A 22605-nucleotide genomic window follows, 5' to 3' on the forward strand; every position below is an offset into this window, starting at 1 on the left:
GGAAAATTTTTAAGGGAACTGGGAAAACATGGAACCAATATGGGGATTCATAAGAGGTTTTCCTGACTGAGACAGACAGTGTGTGAGTGACAGTGTCAGGAGATAAATCAAGAGTGATGCACTGGAACCACACTTTGGAAATGTCTGAAAAGGATTAAGGAATTCTGGTTGTTCAAAAAATAATGGCACATCGGGCTTCCCTGGTGGCACAGTGGTTAAGAATCCGCCTGCCAATGCAGGGAGCAGGGGTTTGAGCCCTGGTCTGGGAAGATCCCACATGCCAAGAAGCAACTAAGCCCATGCGCCACAACTACTGAGCCTGTGCTCTAGAGCCCACAAGCCACAACTACTGAAGCCGGCACACCTGCAGCCCGTGCTCCGCAACAAGAGAAGCCACCGCAACGAGAAGCCCGCGCACCACAACAAAGAGCAGCCCCCGCTCGCCGCAACTAGAGAAAGCCCGCGCACAGCAACAAAGACCCAACGCAGCCAAAAATAAAGAAAGAAAAGAAAAAAATAATGGCACATTGTAGGGACTTGATGATCCAGAGCTGTATTCTTGGTATACTCACTTGCACACAGGGATGCAGGAAGAGGAATGAATATGAGGTAGAAGGCAAAGAGTTAAGTTTAGGATACACTGAGTTTGAAATGATAATCAGGACATCTAAAGGTTGGGTACCTAGAAGTACTGCCAGTACCTAATAGAGACTGAGTACACACCTAATGTTTTTGTTTTTATTTATTTTTCTTTGTGTTGGGTCTTCGTTGCTGCACGCGGGCTTTTCTCTAGTTGCGGCAAGCGGGGGCTACTCTTTGTTGCGGTGTGCGGGCTTCTCATTGCGGTGGCTTCTCTTGTTGTGGAGCATGGGCTCTAGCCTAGCAGGCTTCAGTAGTTGTAGCGCACGCACTTAGTTGCTCCGTGGCATGTGGGATCTTCTCGGACCAGGGCTCCAATCCGTGTCCCCTGCATTGGCAGGCGGATTCTTAACCACTGCGCCACCAGGGAAGCCCAACACACATCTTTCATGCAATAAATATGTACCATGTCAGACTTTTATGTGTGAAAGGGCCTTAGTTCACAGATCTCTTTCCCTTTTTTTTTTTTTTTTTTTTTTGCGGTATGCGGGCCTCTCACTGTTGTGGCCTCTCCAGTAGCGGAGCACAGGCTCTGGACGCACAGGCTCAGCGGCCATGGCTCACGGTCCCAGCCACTCCGCGGCATGTGGGATCTTCCCGGACATGGGCAACAACCTGTGTCCCCTGCACTGGCAGGCGGACTCTCAACCACTGCGCCACCAGGGAAGCCCCCCACTTCTATTTTTAACTTCTCTGCTCCACACCAGACATACTGTGTTCATTAGTTGTTTCACATGGATATTACGTTTCACCTAGATTGCAAATTTTTTATATGCAAGATACTTTAAAATTCTTTTGGATACCATAAAACAGTATTAGACACATAACTAACACTGTTAACACTGAATGATAAACATGAATATCCAACCAAAAGACGAACCCATAACCCAAGCTGGATAAATGAGAACGGACCATTTGAGAGGTGGAGGTTAAATGTACGGCCCACAGTAGTTCCTGCCAATCAGCTGCAGGGTTGCAACTATGACTTAAGTTCCCTATGTCCAGTTCACTTCCCCACCGCCACCGCCAGGTTTCTCGGGGAGCCTCTACGTACCTCCTAGTGACTAAGGCCACTCAAACAACACACTTTTCACACTCTATCAGATGCCGAACACAAAGCACAGGGGGGACAAGGCAGTTGTAACTTTATTGAGGTTCTTTTTAATTAAAACGCTTCACAGTAGAGACCACAGCCTGCAAGGGGAGCAGCCTCTCAAATGTTTCCTGCCCCATGACTCATAGATTGAAGCAGAATGTGATTTATTCCCTATCTCCTCCAGTCTCGGTGGCTAAGGGGTGATGGATGGAAGCAGAGAGAATGACCAAAAAGAGGCAAGGATGAAAAACTCAGAAGGATCTCAACTTTAACCAGCTGAAATTTGTTTCACAGCTGCTGATCACCCAGTTCCACCAACCAGGAGTAAATTAAACATAGTTTTGCTACCAGCTGATGGCAACAGAAGGAGCTTTGCAGAACTTGGACCTAGTTTGCACTAGTTGTCAACATCGCAGCTGCCAAAATCACCGAAGGAGGTTTTAGAACAGCTCCTCTACCCTCTCACTCCACTGGATGGGAGGCACAGGCTTCACCTCACACAGTAGTTCATCAAGCAGGCTTCATTTACGCTTCTTCTCCTGTGTGCTGGTGAACCAAGAGTCTAGGAGCTTCTTGCTGTAGTATAACTGCCAGGCATGCACTTGGACCACCAGCACCAACACCAGATACATGACGGAGACGGCAGAAAAACCAAAGAGGAAGCGGTAGGCCTTGCCATGGCGGTAGAGCTGCTGTGCAGCAGGGAACATCTCCATGCTGCCATATATGAGGGGAGCGATGGAAAAGAGCCCCATGCTGATCATGGAGAGCACCAGGTAGCTAATGTTGTTGCGGGGGAAGGAGAGGAGGCCCAAGAGGGAGGGCACAATGCTCAGCAAATAGGGGTACTCCCACTGATAGGGCATGGCCACCTGATCATGCGACAAGAGCCTCAGGTGCCCCACGCTCATCTTGGCAACCAGCAGCAGCCATATGACCAGATGCACGTAGATCAGCTTCTTGATTTCATACTTGAGGGTCACACTGTGGGGCAGAGCAGAGGGAGAAGTACCTTTCATTCAAAATTTTCTGACCACCAACTCTATGTCAGGCAACTATACTGGACACTGGGAAACAGACGTGAATAAGGTATAGTTCCTGCCTGGAGGCTGGGAACAAGGTACACAGGAAGAAAAAAGCAATTAGAAAACGAACTGGAAAAACTCTAGTAAATCTATGTTGCAAGATATATGGAATCACAGGAAGGAGTAATGAATTCTGATTGAGATGAGTTGACTGAGAAGGCTGTCTGGACAAGGGTGTTATCTGAGCTAGACTCTGAGACATGGGTTGAGATGGACATTCCAAGCAGAGGTAACAGCATGCAGGCAAAAAGGCATAAGCATTTGTGTTCCAGGAGACCAAATGGTTGGGTGTGGAAGGACTACAATGTGGTGGAGAGGGGAGTAGCAGGATATGAAGTTGCAAAGACTATCACTGAGTCACTTTAAAGACAGAAGAGTAACTCAGGGCTGTGTTTACAAAGAGAACTCTGGGGAATTCCCTGGCAGTCCAGTGGTTAGAAATCTGGCTTTTCACTGCCAAGGCCACAGGTTCAATCCCTGGTCGGGCAACTAAGGTCCTGCAAGCCCCATGGCGTGGCCAAAAAAAAAAATGAAAGAGAACTCTGACTGTGGCATAGGAGGATAGCCTATGGAAGGAGGTATTGGCAGCAAGGAAACCAACTCAGGCTGCCCGTACTTCTCCAGCTAGAGTACATTTTTCATCTAAAGTAAGGATATTTTCTCTTATTCTTTGAATTCTCTCAGGTCCTAAATATATCCCCTTCATGCCTTCATAGAGCAGAGTTTGTGCTCTAGACAGGCATGAAAACACTGGCTTGAGTTGTGAGGTGCCCTTTAGACAGGGTCTAAGGATAAGAATAAAGTGAGGTTTCAAAGAGCTTGTCATTCTTTAAAACTGTGGAGAAAAAGACGTGGAAAAAGATTCAGGGAAATTTCAATGGATTTAAGTAAAGAAAATCTCTAAAAAATTTTTATTTTTAAAAATATTCATTATAGAAAGTGCAGAAAGGTGGGGCGGGAGGGGAATCAGTCACTTGTAGCCTTGAAGCTCCATGAAGGCAGGGACCAGCTTTGTTTGTTTGTCAATAGACTTTTTTATTGAAGGTATAACATGAATACAAAGACCAGGGCTGCTTTCGCTATTCTATCCTCAGGGCCTAGCACAATGCCTGATGGGTAGAAGCTCAATAAATATTTGTTGAACGAATAAACGAATGTAGAAATATCCCTTACGTGGGGGGGTTTCATAAAACTTATTTGAGGCAGAGTAAGTCTGGACTTCAAGGTCCAAATCCCCAAAACAACCCAAAATATAACAACTACCGCGTACTGGACAGACTTACGTGCTAGATCTTCTGCTACGCTCTTTATGCGATTATTGGCTCACTAATTCATCACCAAGACCGAAAGGTAGATTAATTTTCCCTTGCCAGATAAGCAAACTGAGGCTCAATTAGAAATCAGGTTCCCGACATCAGAGAGCGGGGCCAGCATCGCCGAGACACCGGAGCCCAAGCGGGGCCGGACCCCTCAAGGCACAGCGGGATCAATGGGTGGAACTCACAGGAGCGACGGGGCTTCCCGGGATTGGGGGCCGGCCCCGGGCCGTCGCAGGAGGAGGGGACTTGGCAGGTGCGCGAGAGCGGGCTGGGGAGCAAGACCCTGAGGCCGGGCCGGCGTCGCGTCCCAGGCCCTGCGAGCTCCTCGCCTCACTTCATACCTCATCTGGTAGTGCGTGGCGACGCGCTCCCGGTGCTGAAAGTCGCTGCCATCGGTGCCGGCCGCTCGCGGGCCTGCCCGAGACGCCATCTTCCCTGCCCAGAGCCCTGGAGCCCCTCACGCCGACCAGCTGCAGCGACTAGAGCGCTAACATGCCTGCCAACCCTAAGCGCGCCGCCTCAGCGCCGCCCACCCAACAGCCGAGCGGTTCTGTGAGGACAACTTCCGGCCTCTCTTGTCTCCGGAGGACCGACTCTGTAGTCACGTCCCTGCGCACGCGCACACATACGCACACGCTTTTCTTCTAGGCCCCGCCCTGTCCGTCTCGCCCCAGCATTTGGAGCGCGCAGAAAATTAAACCCCAGCGCGTGTTTCTTTTTGCCAAGGTCGGGAGCTGATACTCCAGCCTCTCGAGCACTTACACTTTCTTTAACTCTAATTCGATTTTAAGACGTCTCTGTTCCCACTTCACAGACGGAGAAACTGATGCCTGGAAGGGATCTGTGACTTTCCCGAGAGCGTGCATCTTTCACACTCAAAGTCTCAAAGTATCTCCCCACAGATTAATCTTTGCAAGAAGAAACGGTAACTTTACAGTGGAGAAACCTGGCACTCACCCCCTTAACTAAGTAATCAAGTTAACTTGCCCAGGAGTGAGACAAACTGACTCCTTATGCCTCCTGCTAATATTGAGGACACAGCATCACTGAGGTGATATTCTTGCCCAAAATACTTAACCTGAATCTAATCATGAAGAGGTGACAGATAAACTCAAATTGAGGGACATTCTACAAAATAACTGGACTATACTTTTAAGAAATGTCAAGGCCATGAAAGAAAAAGAAATTAGGCAGAGGCAGAAAGCAGAGTAGTGGTTGCCAAGGAACGTGGTGATGATGGTTGCACAACTGTATGAATATACTTCATGCCACTGAACTGTATACTTAAAAATCGTTAATTTTATGTTATGTACACTTTACCACAATAAAAAAATACATAAAATAAGAATTTCAAAATTGTTATCTGAAAAAACTGAAGTATCTTTTTATGTTTGAGTCATTTGTATTTCATTTCCCTGAACTGTGTTCATATCCTTTGTCTATTTTTCTACTGCATTGTTGGCCTTGTTAATTTATATACAGATGGCAGAGAGAGACAGAGAGAGAGATGACCTCTTGTCTATAATTTTAGTTGCCATATATTTTTCCTATTTATTGTATGTCTTTTGACTTTACTCATGGTGTCACAATTTTAACATGCAGAATAGTTTTTTCATAAGGTTGAATATATAGTCTTTTCTTTTTTGGCTTCTCAATTTTGCTTCATAACTAGAGTCCTTCTCTGTTCCAAGATGCTCAAATGATTTTATGCATTTCAGCATTTGGGAACCACGCTGACATCTGCCTCCCAGACTAGAGGTGAGCACCTCAAAGAGAGGGATAAGAACTGAGTCATCAGGACTTCTCTGGTGGCGCAGTGGTTAAGAATCCGCCTGCAGGTGACACGGGTTCGATCCCTGGTCCGGGAAGACCCCACATGCTGTGGAGCAACTAAGCCCGTGTGCCACAACTACGGAGCCTGCGCTCTAGAGCCCGTGAGCCACAACTAATGAGTCTGTGTGCCACAACTACTAAGCCCACGTGCCTAGAGCCCGTGCTCCGCAACATGAGAAGCCACCGCAATGAGAAGTCCGTGCACCGCAATGAAGAGTAGCCCCTGCTCACCGCAACTAGAGAAAGCACGTGCACAGCAACGAAGACCCAACGCAGCCATAAATAAATAAATAAATATAAAAGAAATGCTTGCTGAATACATAAATTATGCATGAGCCAAAACCATCCTCTTAAGCACTGTGAAGAATCCTCAGGTTCACCAAGCATTCCTCCATCCCCCACAGACACTCTCTGGCTTTAGCTTGTGCTTATCTTTTTCTTTTCTGTGTGTGATTTCCATGATATTCATCAGGGCTTCTGAGTCAGACTGCTTCTGAGTCATCCATTGGCTTATCATGAGACACTAGGCACATGTTGGATGTTCAATAAATATTTGAGGCATGAATGTCCAAGGGAGGGGCCCCAACCCTTTCCCCAGAATTTCCTCCCTGAAGTATTGGTACTTCTCTTCTGGCTCTTGGTCTGTCTTGAAGTTTAGTGATTTGTGTTCCTGTTTCCTCACCCTGCTCATTCTCTTCTCAAATCCTTTGCACTGATGTTTCCTTTGCCTTGAATGCCCCCAGCCCACCTCCAGGACTTCAAAAGACGATTCCAGACCCGGGTGGAACACTATAGACTGCATGTTTGTGTCCCCCACTCTTGCCTCCATTTGTATGTTGAAACCTAATCCCCAATGTGATGGTATTTGGAGGTGGAATTTGGGGGTGGTGGGATTAGTATACTTATCAAAGAGACTCCCTTGCTCCTTCTACCAGGTGAGGACACAGAGAGAGGACAGCTCTCTGTGAACCAGGAAGAAGGTGTTCACCAGAGACCAGAACTACCAGCACCTTGATCTTGGACTTGTCAGCCTCCAGAACTATGAGAAATAAGTTTCTTATTAGTCACCAGTTTATGGTATTCTGTATAGCAGCCCAAACAGACCAAGACACTCCAGGTCTTGAAAAGACTGACTTCTCATCAGTCAGGATTTAGCTGAAAGCTCACCTCTGAGCCCTTTCTTTCTTTTTTTAAGTTTATTTATTTATTTATTTATTTTTGGCTGCATTGGGTCTTTGTTGCTGCGTGTGGGCTTTCTCTAGTTGCGGTGAGCGGGGGGCTACTCTTCGTCGCGGTGTGCAGGCTTCTCACTGCGCTGGCTTTTCTCATTGCGGAGCATGGGCTCTATGTGCGCAGGCTTCAGTAGTTGTGGCTCGCGGGCTTAGCTGCTCCGCGGCATGTGGGATCTTCCCGGACCAGGGCTCGAACCCGTGTCCCCTTTGCTGGCAGGCAGATTCTTAACCACTGCACCACCAGGGAAGCCCTGAGGCCTTTCTTAAGCCTACAGGCCAATCTAGCTCTCCAGCCACTTGTTATCATATCACCTTGTGTTGTTTTCTTCCCAGAACATCATTATCTGAAATTATCTTGATTATTTGCATATTTGTTCATGGTCTGAGTTCCCCCTTCCTCCAGGAATGTCAGCTCCTTGAAGTGTGGGACAAGGCTGTGTTGTTTCCTGCTGTATTCTCAGACCCTAGGAGGACTGGCACAAGGTAAGTACCTAATAAGTATTTGTTGAGTGAGTGAATGATGGTTGCCTGAAAGTTTTTATAGGGAAGGATTTAGATATAAGTAATAGGATGATGATGATGATGATGATGATGATTATAGCTATTTATTGAGCCTGAAGGGTACACTAAACTTTATATCAAGTACTTTTCACGATTATCTCATTTAATCTTCATGACAACCCAGTGGGGTAGGAACCATTTTTAATCCCCATTTGTTAGATCCAACTGAAGCTTAGATGAGTTACATCACACAGCGAGTGCTAGACTGCTGGTTTTCAAAATAGGGTCCCTAAGTAGCCACAGTGTCAGCATCACCTCGGAAACTCTTAGAAATACACTCTCTTAGGCCCCACCCCAGACATACTGAGTCAGAAACTCTGCGGTGGAGCCCAGCAATCTAATCTTTAACAAGTCTTCCATGTGATTCTGATGCACTAGTGTGAAAAACCCAACTCTAAAAGAAAGGTGAGGTTGAACTCTTTTTTTAAAAACAGCTTTATGGAGATATAATCCATATACCATACACACTTAGGTGTACAATCCGATGGTTTGAGTATATTTGCAGGGTTGTACAACCTCCAAATAGATTTAGCACAATCATCAAAGTAGATTGTGTTCAGATTACGAGATTAGAACCTTTTTTTGGCTCCCCTGAAAGAAACCCCATGCCCACTAGCAGTTCCCATTCCCCTTCCTCTCCCCAGCCCCTCTAAACAACCACTAATTAATTTTTTGTCTTTATAGTCTTGTCTATTCCGGACATTTCATACAAGTGGAATGATACAAGTATGTATGTGATCTCTTGTGACTGGCTTTGCATAATAAATCCCTTGTGATTTCACTTTGCATAATGTTTTCAACGTTTGTCCATGTACTGTAGTAGCATATATCCTTTCGATTGACAAATAATATTCCATTTATGGATATACCACTCTTTTTTATCCATTCATCAATTGACTAACATTTGGGTGGTTTCTACATTTTGCCTGTTATGAATAACACTATGAACTTTCTCGTGTATGAGTTTTTGTGTGGACATAGATTTTCATTTCCTTGGAGATATATATATAACTCCAAATATTAGGTATATGTAGAACTTCTGGGTCACAGATCTTACACTCTTAACCACTACACATTTCAGCTAGTCTTTATTATTATTATTAAATTATCTGCTATTATTAAATAATTATATTATCAATAACACCAATATTTGTTTCTATCTATTAAGTATCTCTGTTGCAAAGCCCTTTACTTTTTTTTTTTTTTTTTTTTTTTTTTTAAGCCCTTTACTTTTATTATTACAAATCCTTACCTCGGTCAGGATCATTAAGACAGGAATCATTATCTCTGTTGAAGAGGTGAGCGAAACTGGGGCTTAGGAGGTTAAGGGAACTTGTCTACACTCCAACAGCTAACATGGGTAGAGCTGGGACCACCATGCACACCTGCCTGTTTCCAGTGCCCTGTGTGCCCAATACCATGTCCTGGGCCATACCCTGCCCCAAATCTTTCGAAACATGCCTCCACCCCTCCTTTCTGGCTTTTTCTGGAAGTGAGGCTGGCTTGACATCCCAAGGGTGAGAGCTGCACACTCAGTGCCTGTGCTCATTTCCAGCTGGGGCTGGAGGCCAGGGGAGGGGCTGCCCTGGGAGCTGGAAATAAAATGGACGGAGGGCTGGGCTGTGAAGGGCAGTATTGGAAGGTTAGGAGGCTGGGAAGTGGGAGGTAAGGAGTTTCTTACTCTGGGTTTTTTGTTTTGGTTTGGTTCTGGCTCCTAGAGAACCGGTGAGGTGGGGCTGGGTGGAGTTTTGTGACTGGGAGTGAGGCGGGAGGCTGAAGCAAGCTGATGTGGGTAGTGCTAAGTGGGGGAGAGGGCTTTCTCAGACAGGCTGGCCTGGGGCGTCCCCTGCATTATCAGAAGGAAAGACTGGGGAGGGGGCTGCGTTCCATGCACTCCTTGAGCCCCTGGCTCTGAGGCAGGCCCTGTCTGCAGGGGGGCTGGGAAAGGGAGAACATCTCAGGGCGAGGCACCCAAGGAGCGGGGCTGCTATGGCAGAAGCAGACACTGAGGCCCACTTGGCTAGGAAGAAGGAAGGGCAAGGATGAAGGGGAAATTCTGTGAGCCATCTAAGAAGTCTTTCCGAGATGTGGAAAACAGTGAAACTCAGGCTTCAGGGCTGCAAACGTTTAGCCCTGGGCCAAGGGAGGCATTACAGGTGGAGGAACTGCCTGCAGGAGGGCTTGGAGCCTGCAGGAGCTAGATCGAGCAGGCTCAGGAGAGAAGGGCTGGCAGGTCAGCCCAGGGCCGTCGGCTAGTGCCCAGAATGGCAGCCAGCAGCCTTGAGCCACAGTGGCTGTGTACATTTAAGTTAGTTAACATTCAATAAAAATAAAAATCCAGCTCCTCAGTTGTACGGCCACACTTCAAGGGCTCAGTCGCCATGTGGGGCTAGCAGCTCCAGTATTGGAGAGAACGGATGTAGAACAGCTCCATCGCGGTAGAAAGTCTCTGGCCAGCAGGAACCCTCAGGAGGGGTTCGGATTGCTCAAGGACCCACTGGAGAGAGCAGGCTTAGACTGGGTTGCCTGGCCTGGGAGGTCTCTGAACAACGGGTGAGGGAAGGTCCCCAGCAGTGCAAGGTGCTGTGACTCACCTCCTGCCAGCGTAAAGTGGACTCTGCCCCCAGGGACAGGAACTAACCAGGCAGGGCCTCTTCAGTCCCGACTTGTGAACCCTGATCAGTGTGACCAGAGCCAGGGTCAGAGAAACATGGAGTGAGTGGTGCCGGGGAGGGAGGAGCGGCTGCTGAGGGGGGCTGAGCCTGGGCACTAAGGGGGTCTCCAGCTTGCTCACGGTGGTGTACATGGGTGGGACGGGGAAGGGCTGGGGGAGGTGTGTGTGTGAGTTGCTAGGGGAGACCAGAGGAGAGGCTTGCTGGATGGAGGTGGGGTTGCTCTGTGTCAAAAGACAAGAGAGAGGGAACCCTCCCATCCCCACCTCAGGAGCTGTCTCTGCTTCCTTCTCAGGCCCAACACTGTCCAGCTGACGAGGATGGAATATGCCATGAAGTCCCTCAGCCTTCTCTACCCCAGGTCCCTCTCCAGGTGAGGAGAGCCAAGCATGGAAGGGAAGGGGAACTACTGTGAGCTGTAGGGCAGACCTTCTTGAACTTCGATGGGCACATAAGCCACCTGGGTGTCTTATTCAAACGCAGGTGCTGATTCAGGAGGTCTGGAGTGGGACCCAAGATTTGCCCCTCCCACAAGCCCCCAGGAGATATAAATGCTGCTGTCTCTCCCCCCACAGTCCCCCATATCACACATTGAGTAGAAAGAGGTAGATACTGCTTGATGCTTTCATTACTGATCTCATTTAAACCTCACCACAACTTTGGGAAGTGGGGATTATTATGCCAAATTAACAGATGGGGAAACCAAGGCACAGGGTGGGCTCTCTCAGTCACCTAGCAAATGGGTAGTGGAGTCAGGATTCGAACTTGGGTCTGCCTGACTCCAAAATCTAGATTCACTGCACACCTTTTGTTCTACATCGTGTATCTGAGTTCAAAACTGTCTTATATTGACCTCAGCTTTGCCACTTCGTCTCACATTACAGGTGAGAAGAAAGAGGCTAAGAGAGGAAAGTGGTAATTGGGCAAATGTGGGGTAGTCTTCTATGACTGGCTACTTGTCATGGTCTGAAACCCAGCAGTGTCAATATCACTTGGGAACTCATTACATACATAAAATCTCAGAACCCACCCAGACCTGCTGAATCAGAACCTGCATTTTAACAAGATCACCAGGGGAGTGACGTGTCCACTAAAGTTTAAGATGCACTGATCCAGGGACTCCCCTGGTGGCCCAGTGGGTAACACTCCGCACTCCCAATGCAGGGGGCACGGGTTCGATACCTGGTCGGGGAACTAGATGCCACATACATGGCAAAACTAAGAAGTCCGCATGCTGCAACTAAAGATCCCGCAGGCCACTACGAAGATCCCGCGTGCCGCAACTAAGACCTGGCACAGCCAAAATAAATAAATAATTTAAAAAAAAAAAAAAAAGATGCACCAATCCAGCAGGCTTTTGAGGAAGACTCTCTAGAGCAGGTTTGGTGGGTGGTAGGGGAGGAGAAATATGATGAGCTCAGCCTAGAGGATTGGGAGGTAAGTTACCCTGCTGTGCGTTGAGGGCTGGGAGGCATCAGACAGCTCATTCTGATGCTCCATATGGCCTCCAGGTACGTGGCAGTCAGCACCTCCGCGGTGACCCAGAAGCTGCTGTCACAGCCCAGCCCGGAGGCCCCCAGGGCCCGGCCCTGCAGAGTAAGCAATGCTGACCGGAGTGTGCGGAAGGGCATCATGACACATAGCCTTGAGGACCTCCGCCTCAAGGTAGGAATGGGCCTGCCTCTGCACAGCCCACCACGGGGACTTTGGCAGAGAGCTGGCCCCAACAGCTGCCTCTGCATCATGAGCTAGGAGTTCAGCAGGGATGGAGTTCATGGCTTAGATGGTGAAAAGATTTCCTTTCTAATGGCAGCTCCAGTGGGCTTGTAGTGCCCACCTGGAATCCTGTCTGTCTGTTGACAGGGGGAGGGCAGTACATTACCATCTGATACTAACAATAGGTCAGTGGTATTTTTGGAATCTGTTTTTCTTACTGGAGGGACCCTTAGGTTCCCTTTTCCAGTAGTACTTAAACTTGTAGAATTGCCCAGAAGTTGGAGTATTGAGTAAGATTTTAGAGATTCCCTTCCCTATCTCCTTCCCTTACCTTCATGCAGGGCAATTCTCCTTCAATCTGTCTCCTACACTGGCCTTCCATGCAAAGCTTTGTTAACAGCTGTGGAAGACTTTTTCAAACTATTGATTAGATGGGACTTCCCTGGTGGTCCAGTGGTTAAGACTTCCTGCTCCAATGCAGGAGGCACAGGTTCAATCCCTGGTTAGGGAACTAAGGTCCCGCATGTCCCTCGGCACGGTCAAAAAAAAAAAAAAGTAAAAACTATTGATCAGGTAAGCTTTCAGAGAGGAAACCAAGGACACGCAGCTCTTGTGGGTGGTAGTAACATTGGGCAAGAATGACACCCTTCCCCATTTCCATGCTCCCCCTACACTTGATTGGGAGTAACTTGTCCTAATCCTTCCTTCTTACAAAGACACCTTTCCTTCTTACAAGTCATAGTGGATTATGGCCCACTCTAATGCCCTAATTTTAATGTAATTACTTTTTTAAAGACTCTATCTCCAAATATAGTCACACTCTGAGGTACTGGGATTAGGACTTCAACATATGAATTTGGGGGGGATACCATTCAGCCCATAATACATACAAATCAACTGAATAGAACTGAGAGTCCAAAAATAAATCCACGTATCTGTGGTCAATTGATTTTTAACAGGATGCCAAGACTATTCAATGGAGAAAGAATAGTCTTTTCAACAAATATTCCTGAGACAATGGGCTATCCAAATGCAAAAGAATGAAGTTGGATCCCTCCCTCATACTACATATAAAATTAATTCAAAATAGATCAAAGACCTAAATGTAGAGCTAAAACTATAAAACCCTTAGAAGAAAACATAGGTATAAGTGTTCATAACCTTGGTTTCTTAGATATGGCACCAAAGCACAAGTAACCAAAGGGAAAAAAGTTGGACTTTATCAACATTAAAAACTTTTGTGCATCAAAGGACACGATCAAAAAAAATGAAAAGATAACCCACAGAATGGGAGAAAATATTTGCAAATCACATATCTGATAAGGGTCTAGTATCAAGAATATATAAAGAACTCTTAAAACTCAGTAAAAAGATGATCCTTTTGAAAATGGGCAAAGAATCTGAGTAGATATTTCTCCAAAGAAGATGTACAAATGGCTGATAACACATGAAAAGATGCTCACCACCCTTAGTCATTAGGGAAATGCAAATCAAAAACACTTCATACCGCTAGAATGGCTAAAATAAAAGACAGACTAAAACAAGTGTTGGTGAGGATGTGGAGAAATTGCTGTTGGGAATGTAAAATCATGCAACAGCTTCAGAAAACAGTTTGGTATTTCCTTAAGAAGAGTAAACATAGCGTTATTATATGACTCAGCAATTCCAATCCTGGGTATATAGCCAGGAAAATTGAAAAGACATGTCACACAAAAATTTGTACATGAATGTGCATAGCAGTATTATTCATAATACTCAAAAAATAGAAACAACCCATATGTCCATCCATTGAAGAATGGATTAAAAATGTGGTATATCTATTTAGTAGAATATTATTCAGCCAGAAAAAAGTAAAGAATCATGCTGCAACATAGAAGAACCTTGAAAACATGTTCGTGAAAGAAGCCAGTCTAAAAAGACCACACATTGTATGATTCCACTTATATGAAATGTCCAGCATAGACAGATCCACAGAGATGGACAGAAGAGGAGAGGTTGCCAAGGGCTAGGAAATGAGGAGTGACAGCTAATGGGGCTAGGTATCTCTTTGGGGTAAAAATGGGGTTGAAAATGTTTTGAAATTATACAGTGGTGGTAGTTGCACAACTTTGTGAATATGCTAAAAAACACTGGATTGTAGACTTTGAAAGAGTGAATTTTATGGCATGCAAATTATATCACAATTAAAAGTTACAGGGCTTCCCTGGTGGCGCAGTGGTTGAGAGTCTGCCTGCAGATGCAGGGACACGGGTTCGTGCTCCGGTCTGGGAAGATCCCACATGCCGCGGAGCGGCTAGGCCCGCGAGCCATGGCCGCTGAGCCGGCGCGTCCGGAGCCTGTGCTCCACAACGGGAGAGGCCACAACAGTGAGAGGCCCGCGTACCGCAAAAAAAAAAAAAAAAAAAAAAAAAGTTACATGTGTGACTCCCGTTATAATTTTTTAAGATTTATTTTTTATTTTTATTTATTTTGGCTGTGTCGGGTCTTAGTTGTGGCCCATGGGATCTTCGTTGAGGCATAAGGGATCTTTCGTCATGGTGCGTGGGCTTCTCTCTAGTTGTGGCATGCGAGTTTTCTCTTATCTAGTTGTGGTGCGTGGGCTCCAGGATGTGTGGGCTCTACAGTATGCAGCACGCGGGCTCTAGTTGAGGTGCACAAGCTCAGTAGTTGTGGCACGCCGGCTTAGTTGCCCGCGGCATGTGGGATCTTAGTTCCCTGACCAGGGATCGAACCTGCTTCCCCTGCGTTGCAAGGCAGATTCTTTACCACTGGACCACCAGGGAAGTCCCTCCCATTATATTTTTATTGGACAGCACTATTCTAGAATATTAACCATGAAGTCAGATACCAAGGGATACCATAATATAGGTTCTTTGGATGGTGATCCCACAGCAAGAGCCCTGGGTTCCAGTCCCGTCCCAGAAGTCCTGGCCCACTCGTGTGTGTCTGAGGTGTGCCAGCTGAGGTGTGTGACGGGGGTCTTCCCCATACCAGCTCTGTGGCTACATGTGATGGCAGAAGCACCACTTACCTTATTCTCCAGGTCCAGGATACCCTGATGCTGGCAGACAAGCCTTTCTTCCTGGTGCTGGAGGAAGATGGCACAATTGTAGAGACAGAAGAGTATTTCCAATCCCTGACAGATGACACCGTGCTCATGGTCCTCCATAAGGGGCAGAAATGGCAGCCCCCATCAGAGCAGGTGACGTCCCACCTGTCAGGGAGAGTACTGGGAGCTTAGAAGAAATCCTTGAGGGGGTGCCAACCACATGCTTGTCTTGATGCAGGGCACTAGGTACCAACTCTCCCTCTCCCGTAAGCCTGCCAAGAAGATTGATGTGGCCCAAGTAACCTTCGACCTGTACAAGGTGAACCCACAGGACTTCATTGGTTGCCTGAACGTGAAGGCGACTCTCTATGGCACATACTCCCTTTCCTATGATCTGCGCTGCTACGGCGCCAGGCGCGTCATGAAGTGAGTGAATTGGGGTTAGCTGGGGACAGGCTGGGTACACTGCAATGGGAGAGGCGCTATCTTCTCCCATGCACCTCAGGCTTCTCGGAGCCTGGCCCTGGTGTTGATGCTGACAAAGTATGACAATTAGCATTTGTCTAGGACTTTATGGCTGAATTCATGTTTTAGTTTATTGTAGTATATGCCAAAGGGATACATATACTCCTGCTGGTGGAACCTGGATACATTTAGCTTTTCTAATTACCTTCCACTATAACAACTAATTATTTTTCACCTAAAGTAGTAAGTTTTCCTAAGTAGTCTTCTAATCTTTTGAAAAATGAACATGTGTCAAAAATTTTATTGAACTCAACTAGTGAGAGAACCAGCAAGAAGTTACAATCAGTTCAAAATCCCACCCATATATAGATCCAACAAGAATGTGAGCTATTTACAAATACAAAATTGGATTTTTCCATGGGGGTGGGAGGGATGAAATAACTGTCCTTCCATAGAACGGAATTAATTTGTATGTCTGTGGACAATAGTCATTTGTATCATCTAATGAACTTTCAAAGAAACTTTTTACTTTACGTTTGAAAGTCTAATCAACTATCACAGGAAGCATGGGAATATGTTTAATCATAAGACAACTACTGTTACGGTAGTGGTTTCCAAATTCAGCTATTCCAGTGGTGCTCTAGAGAACTCTTACCTCATTAGGCAGATGTAGCCACTGAGGCAGAGACATCCAAGTAGTCGAAAACCACAAAGCTGGCCTCTTGCCAGTTACTTCTGACAGATGCTACTCCTCCCCAGTTGCTTCATTTAGTGTTTACTGAGCACTCTCTGTGTCCTGGCCCTACGCTATGAGCTAGAGACACAGATAAATAAGATGTCAGAACAAGCTCCATGAGGGCAAGAATTGCTGTTGCCTCCAATACCTTGGTGAATGCTGGTACGTAGCAATAATTCAAATAATTGTACAAGGAATGAAGATACATATGATCCTCATTCTCAGGGGTTTCTGAGAAATTCTACTCCTTCCAGAGTTCTGCCAGAACGTATGTAGCTAGAGCACACCAGACCTTCTTGGCTTTCTGAGTTTATTCTCTGCATTCCCAGTCTGCAGATGAGGGACCTGAGGCCGCGTGGTTCTGCCTGCCACAGATAACACTCAGCGGCAGGCTTGAGCCTCGTTCTGTGGCAAGAAGTTCCCTTTTCCTCTTATACCAGATCATATACCCCTCTGGATCTGGGCTTGCTGCCAGCAGTTTGCAGATTGCAAAATCTAGAGCAAGAAGTTTCAGCCTTTAAACTCAGTCCGTCTAGGGGAAATGGGACCCTCAGACCTAAACATAGTAGGCATATTGGTCCCAAAAGAAAAACAAAAAACAACAGCAAGCTGGAATCAGTGGAATGACTTAGTGGCGTCAGCAAGTGTTTTTTCTTTAATGGTGGTAAAATACACATACCATAAAATTTACCATTTTAACCACTTTTTTTTTAAGTATAAAATTCAGTGACGTTAAGTACATTCACAGTGTTGTGCAACAGTTACTTGTAAATCTATTTCCAGAACTTTTTCATCATCCCAAACTGTAACTCTGTACCCATTAAACACTAACTCTCCACACCCCCTTCCCCCAGCCCTGCTAACCTCTGTCCTACTTCCTGTCTCCATTAATTTTCCTATTCTAGGCAACTCATGTAAGTATAATCATACAATACTTGCCCTTTTGTGTCTGGTTTATTTTACTTAGCATAATGTTTTCAAAGTTCATCCATATTGTAGCATGTGTCAGAATTTCATTCCTATTCATGTCCAGACAGCTGGTTTGAAGCCTCAGTTCTCTAATTTGAGAAATGGGTATACTTCTCAGGTTTCACCTTTAAATTTTTTAAGTATTTTCATATACAGATGTTTATGATTCTAATTGTCTTCCTGTCCCCCTCCACCTCAGCCATAACATAAGTTCATTTACTGAATGAAGGTTAATAGAAGACAAGTTTTAATATCAGCCAGAAAGAATTTATTTTCCTTTTGTTTTCTTCTCCCTGATCCCTCCTAGGACTAGACACCCCTAGTGACCCTCACCTATCTCTTTCAAACAGATCTGGATAAGAATTTGGTTAAAGTAGTCAAGCATTCAACCAGCTAGTCTTGACCCTACGTTTCCCCTTCTCTTCTACATATCAGGTCCTGTGTTAAGTGATTTATGTTATTTCATCCTCCTAACCCTGTGTGGGATCAAAATGGTATGATCTCACTTTACAGATGAGGGTGCCGAAGCTCAGAGCTATAGAAGTTTGCCAAGGTTGCCACAGCTAATGAAACTGAATTAGGCCTGTCTGACTGGAGTTCTGTCCTCAGTACACTGCAACACCAGACATGGAGATCTTCTCGTCCAGCACTCTGAAAATTAGCTAGACTACAAATGACTTGGAAACACTTCTGTTTAGAACAGAGGTTGTGAAGGGCAGAGTCATGTGACAGAGATCAGTCTGGCTGGCCCAAAGTAGCATTAGAAAAATAAAAGGCCTTGTTAAATGAGCTTGAATTTTGCACGAGAAGAGGGAGGTTGTGGACGTCTCAGTTAAGGTACGATTGCAGGTAACACTGTAGACCCTGTCCCATTTGCTGAGGGAGGGCAGCATCTGTTCTGTTTGCACGTCACTCTACAGTTTATGAAGTTATGAACGCAGCGTGGGGGAGCAGGCATTTAGGGGGAGGAGGAAGGGGCTTTCTTTGTGTTTTGACCCTAGTGCCTTCTCATCCCACCCAGAGAAGCTCTCCACTGGGCCCTCTTCAGCACGCAGACCACAGGCCACGTGCTGCTCGGCACCTCCCGTTACCTGCAGCAGCTCCTGGATGCCACAGAGGGAGGGCAGCCCTCCAAGAGCAAAGCCCCATCCCTCATCCCGACCTGTCTGAAGATACTGCAATGAAAGCCCAGCCAAGGACTAGACCGGGGACCCCATGCTCAGCTGGTAGCACCCACAAGCCTGGCAGCTAGAGAGCTTCTTACCTTCCTAACACCTCCCTCAGCCCCACAGGAACATGAATGATGAAGCAGGGGGAAGGGCCGGAAACCTGGGCTGGGCTGGCCAAAGGAGAACTGAGGGCTCTTGGCCTGGCCCGGCTCCTTCCTGCCCCAGGTAGCTTAGCGGGCCAAGAGTGGTCACCAGCAGGCTATGGCAGGAAGGCTGCCCCTCAGCAACCTGTCTTCACGTGCTACACTTTCATTACACTGCCTACCTCCTGGCCTCCTGTCCCAAATGCTTCTGAGTGAATTGTCAACCCACTCGTGTATGATACTAGAGAGTTCGCAATAAATTATTTATGCTGATACATTTTCTTTGCTTCTGTTCTTTGCGAGGTGAGGGTGGGGTTCTATCTGGAAAGTTGGTAAGATCTAAGGGAAGAGAGAACTCTGTTGTCAAACCATTCTCCATAATGTGGGGTTATAGGAAACAGCACTTTTTCTACCAAAAAAACAAACAACAAAAAAAATTACAATTAATTTTGAAACTAATGTCTGCTTAATCTGAGGCTTGAGCAGATCATGTAATGAATATGGTAAATGACAATTTCCAAAATAAGTTTGCCTACCAGAAGGACTTTGGGAACACAAAAGACCCAGAATTGCCAAAGCAATCCTGAGGAAAAAGAACAAAGCTGGAGGCATAACCCTCCCAGACTTCAGACAATACTACAAAGCTACAGTAATCAAAACAGCATGGTATTGGCACAGAAATAGACATATGGATCAATGGAAGGAAATAGAGAGCCCAGAAATAAACCCATACCTATAGTCAATTAATCTTCGACAAAGCGGGTAAGAATATACAATGGAGAAAAGACAGTCTCTTCAATAAGTGGTGCTGGGAAAACTGGACAGCTCCATGTAAAAGAATGAAATTAGAACATTCTCTACTACCATATACGAAAGTAAACTCAAAATGAATTAAAGACCTAAATGTAAGACTGGATACTATAAAACTCCTAGAAGAGAACAGAGGCAGAACATTCTTTGACATAAATCGCAGCAATATTTATTTTGGATCCGTCTCCTAGAATAATGGAAATAAAAGCAAAAATAAACAAATGCAACCTAAATAAACTCAAAAGCTTTTGCACAGCAAAGGAAACCATAAGCAAAATGAAAAGACAACCTCCAGAGTGGGAGAAAATATTTGCAAAAGATGCAACTACAAGGGCTTAATTTCCAAAATATAAAAACAGCTTATATAGCTCAATATCAAAAAAAGCAAACAACCCAATCAAAAAATGGGCAGAAGACCTACATATAGATGGCCAGTAGGCACATGAAAAGATGCTCAACATTGCTAATTATTAGAGAAGTGCAAATCAAAACTACAATGAGGTATCACGTCACACCAGTCAGAATGGCCATCATCAAAAAGTCTACAAATAATAAATGCTAGAGAGGGTGTGGAGAAAAAGGAACCCTCCTACATTGTTGGTGGGAATGGAAATTGTGCAGCCACTATGGAGAACAGTATGGGGGTCCCTAAAAAACTAAAAATAAAGCTGCTATATGATCCAGCAATCCCACTTCTGGCCATATATCTGGAAAAGACAGAAACTCTAATTCAAAAAGAAATGTGCCCCCCAATGCTCATAGCAGCACTACTTACAATAGCCAAGATATGGAAGCAACTTAAGTGTCCATCAACAGATGAATGGGCGAAGAAGATGTGGTACATATATACAATGGACTAGTACTCAGCCATAAAAAAGAATGAAATAATGCCATTTGCAGCAACATGGATGGACCTAGAGATGATCATAAAAAGTGAAGCAAGTCAGAGAAAGACAAATATCATATGATATCACTTCTATGTGGAATCTAAAAACATGATATAAATGAACTTATTTAGAAAACAGAAACAGACCCACAGACATAGAAAACAAACTTATGGTTACTGAAGGGGAAGGCGGAGAGGGGGACAAATTAGGAGCTTGGGATTAACAGATACACAATACTATATATAAAATAGGGGGGGGCTTCCCTGGTGGCGCAGTGGTTGAGAGTCTGCCTGCCGATGCAGGGGACACGGGTTCGTGCCCTGGTACGGGAGGATCCCACATGCCGCGGAGCGGCTGGGCCCGTGAGCCATGGTCGCTGGGCCTGCGCGTCCGGAGACTGTGCTCCGCAACGGGAGAGGCCACAGCAGTGAGAGGCCCGCGTCCCGTAAAAAAAAAAAAAAAAAAGTAAACAAGGTCCTACTGTATAGCGCAGGGAACTATATTCAATATCTTGTAATAACCTACAATGGAAAAGAATCTGAAAAAGAATATATATATATGTATAACTGAATCACTTTCTTGTACACCAGAAACTAACACAACACTATAAATCAACTATACCTCAATTTAAAAAAAAAAAAAGAAGGGCTTTAATAGGGATTATGGGATTAAGGCACTCTTCCAGTTTCTCAATGTCACATTTTAGTACAACCTTTTAAGTGTGTAGGTGGGAAAGTACTAGTCAAGCTCTAATGCAACTCTCCTCCGAAGCCTTCCCTAGCTTGCTAGACAGCCCTCCTTTCGTGTTCAGAACTCTTAATCTTAGGATTTCGAAATGAGCCGTTAGGTAGCCACAAAGTATTAGTTCATCAGTGTGAGCTGGCGTTTTTCAATATCAAGCAACTCAAACAAGACAAGCATGAAAGGCTAGGTTTGTAGGAGACTGTGCTTTGGTCTGTGCCTCTCAGATTCAAATATGTGTCATTTCTGACTAATTATAAAGGCTACTTGGGTTTATTAAATACTAAGACAAAGGCCTATGTTACCAAAGTTAAAGTCTGGAGGAGACCCATACCCTACAGCCATACCCTATTTCTGGCAGCTGACCCATACCCTACAGCCATGTGTGGAAGGAGCTGCCAGAGCTAGCAAGGAACATTTCCATTCTGGGCTTTCCTGCTCTTGCAGCTATGGTTGGAGGCCTGGCTCAGTGCTGTCCTGGGTCCATGGGATAGGCCTTCTGGTATGAAGGCATGATGTTTACGTCAGCACAGAAGCTATTCCCATTCAACTCTTGCTGAGGCTGTGGCCTACCTGCTCTTCTAGTGAAGTTAGTCATACACTGAGTCGGGCTGGGGTGGTTGAAACTTGGAATTTGTCCCAACTTGCCGTCCTCCTGATATTCTGAGTTTCACATGTGAGTCTTGAGTGGCTGATCACTGTCTCTTGGCACTGAGCCCTCCCAGCCGAGGGATAATTAGGTTTCTTCCTTTTCTTCTGGAAGCTTGGAGATTAATGGAGTCACACCAGCTGTGGGCAGTGAACAGGAGAGGGCAGGCTTTGCTGAGGCTGGGGCGTGTGGAGGGAAAACTCCAAAGAGCAAGGGAGCTCAAGCCTTGGCAGGGCCAGGGGCCAGTCCAAGTGGGGGAATGGCCCTTCCTGGGGCCAAGCGTGGCCAGTGGTGAAGTCTGCTGTCGGTAAGGTAGGCTGTGTCCTGCCCCTCGGCCTCCGCCTTTCCATCTTTGCTCAAGCTGCAAATTATGAACGCACCTTTCAGAAGAGAGGTTCCAAAATACCGTGGGGCCTTAGGACACAGCACAGTAATGTCCAAGCCCAAAACAAGATAAAATTACTTGCATTCTTGCTAAATTTCTTGCCAGTCCTGTCTGAATTTGTGCACATTTAAAAATTGACTTTTGGGACTTCCCTGGTTGGTCCAGAGGTTAAGACTCCACGCTCCCAATGCAGGGGGCCTGGGTTAGATCCCTGGTCAGGGAACTGGATCCCACATGCTGCAACTAAAAATCCTGCATGCTGCAACTAAGACCCAGCAAGACCAAATAAGTAAATATATATATATATATATATCTTTTTAAATTGACTATTTAAACCTTTGAATTAAAACCAATTAAGTTTACTGAGGTATAATTTACATACAATAAAATCTACCCTTTTAAGGTATATAGTTCAATAAGGTTTGGCAAATTTATACAGATATGTAACC

The 22605-nt window shown here is 45.7% G+C and overlaps 3 protein-coding genes across 7 annotated transcripts in view; 1 reads left to right on the forward strand and 2 right to left on the reverse strand.

The window, feature by feature from the left end:
* Positions 1 to 16461, reverse strand: part of IL17RE (interleukin 17 receptor E) — a 32813-nt gene extending 16352 nt beyond the window's left edge. The window contains exons 1-2 of one of the 4 annotated variants that reach the window (XM_060161236.1): positions 16323 to 16461; positions 15185 to 15241 (exon numbers count right to left, since the gene is read on the reverse strand). In XM_060161236.1, coding sequence (XP_060017219.1) covers positions 15185 to 15241; positions 16323 to 16358 — 93 coding nt within the window. In that variant the 5' untranslated portion in view covers positions 16359 to 16461. Of the gene's footprint in view, positions 1 to 4480; positions 4587 to 15184; positions 15293 to 16322 lie in introns of those variants that run through there. The other 3 variants (XM_060161232.1, XM_060161233.1, XM_060161237.1) reach the window with 3 other exon arrangements.
* Positions 1768 to 4620, reverse strand: JAGN1 (jagunal homolog 1). The gene is made up of 2 exons (XM_060161247.1): positions 4481 to 4620; positions 1768 to 2719 (listed from the first exon to the last, which is right to left on the reverse strand). The coding sequence occupies exons 1-2, from the start codon at positions 4567 to 4569 to the stop codon at positions 2257 to 2259; spliced, it is 552 nt and encodes a 183-aa protein (XP_060017230.1). The 5' UTR covers positions 4570 to 4620; the 3' UTR covers positions 1768 to 2256.
* CIDEC (cell death inducing DFFA like effector c) lies at positions 9335 to 18957 on the forward strand. Of its 2 annotated transcripts, none has more exons than XM_060161244.1 (6): positions 9335 to 9430; positions 10733 to 10810; positions 11949 to 12102; positions 15197 to 15355; positions 15441 to 15628; positions 18394 to 18957. In XM_060161244.1, exons 1-6 carry the CDS (start codon positions 9369 to 9371, stop codon positions 18554 to 18556), a joined length of 804 nt encoding a protein of 267 aa, XP_060017227.1. In that variant the 5' UTR covers positions 9335 to 9368; the 3' UTR covers positions 18557 to 18957. The 2 variants fall into 2 exon arrangements, with proteins under 2 accessions (XP_060017227.1, XP_060017228.1); XM_060161245.1 differs by lacking the exon at positions 9335 to 9430 and adding an exon at positions 10462 to 10480.
* The last annotated feature ends 3648 nt before the right edge of the window (positions 18958 to 22605 follow it).

Source organism: Lagenorhynchus albirostris, chromosome 10 (genome assembly GCF_949774975.1).
Source record: "Lagenorhynchus albirostris chromosome 10, mLagAlb1.1, whole genome shotgun sequence".
In the NCBI taxonomy this organism is placed as follows: domain Eukaryota; kingdom Metazoa; phylum Chordata; class Mammalia; order Artiodactyla; family Delphinidae; genus Lagenorhynchus; species Lagenorhynchus albirostris.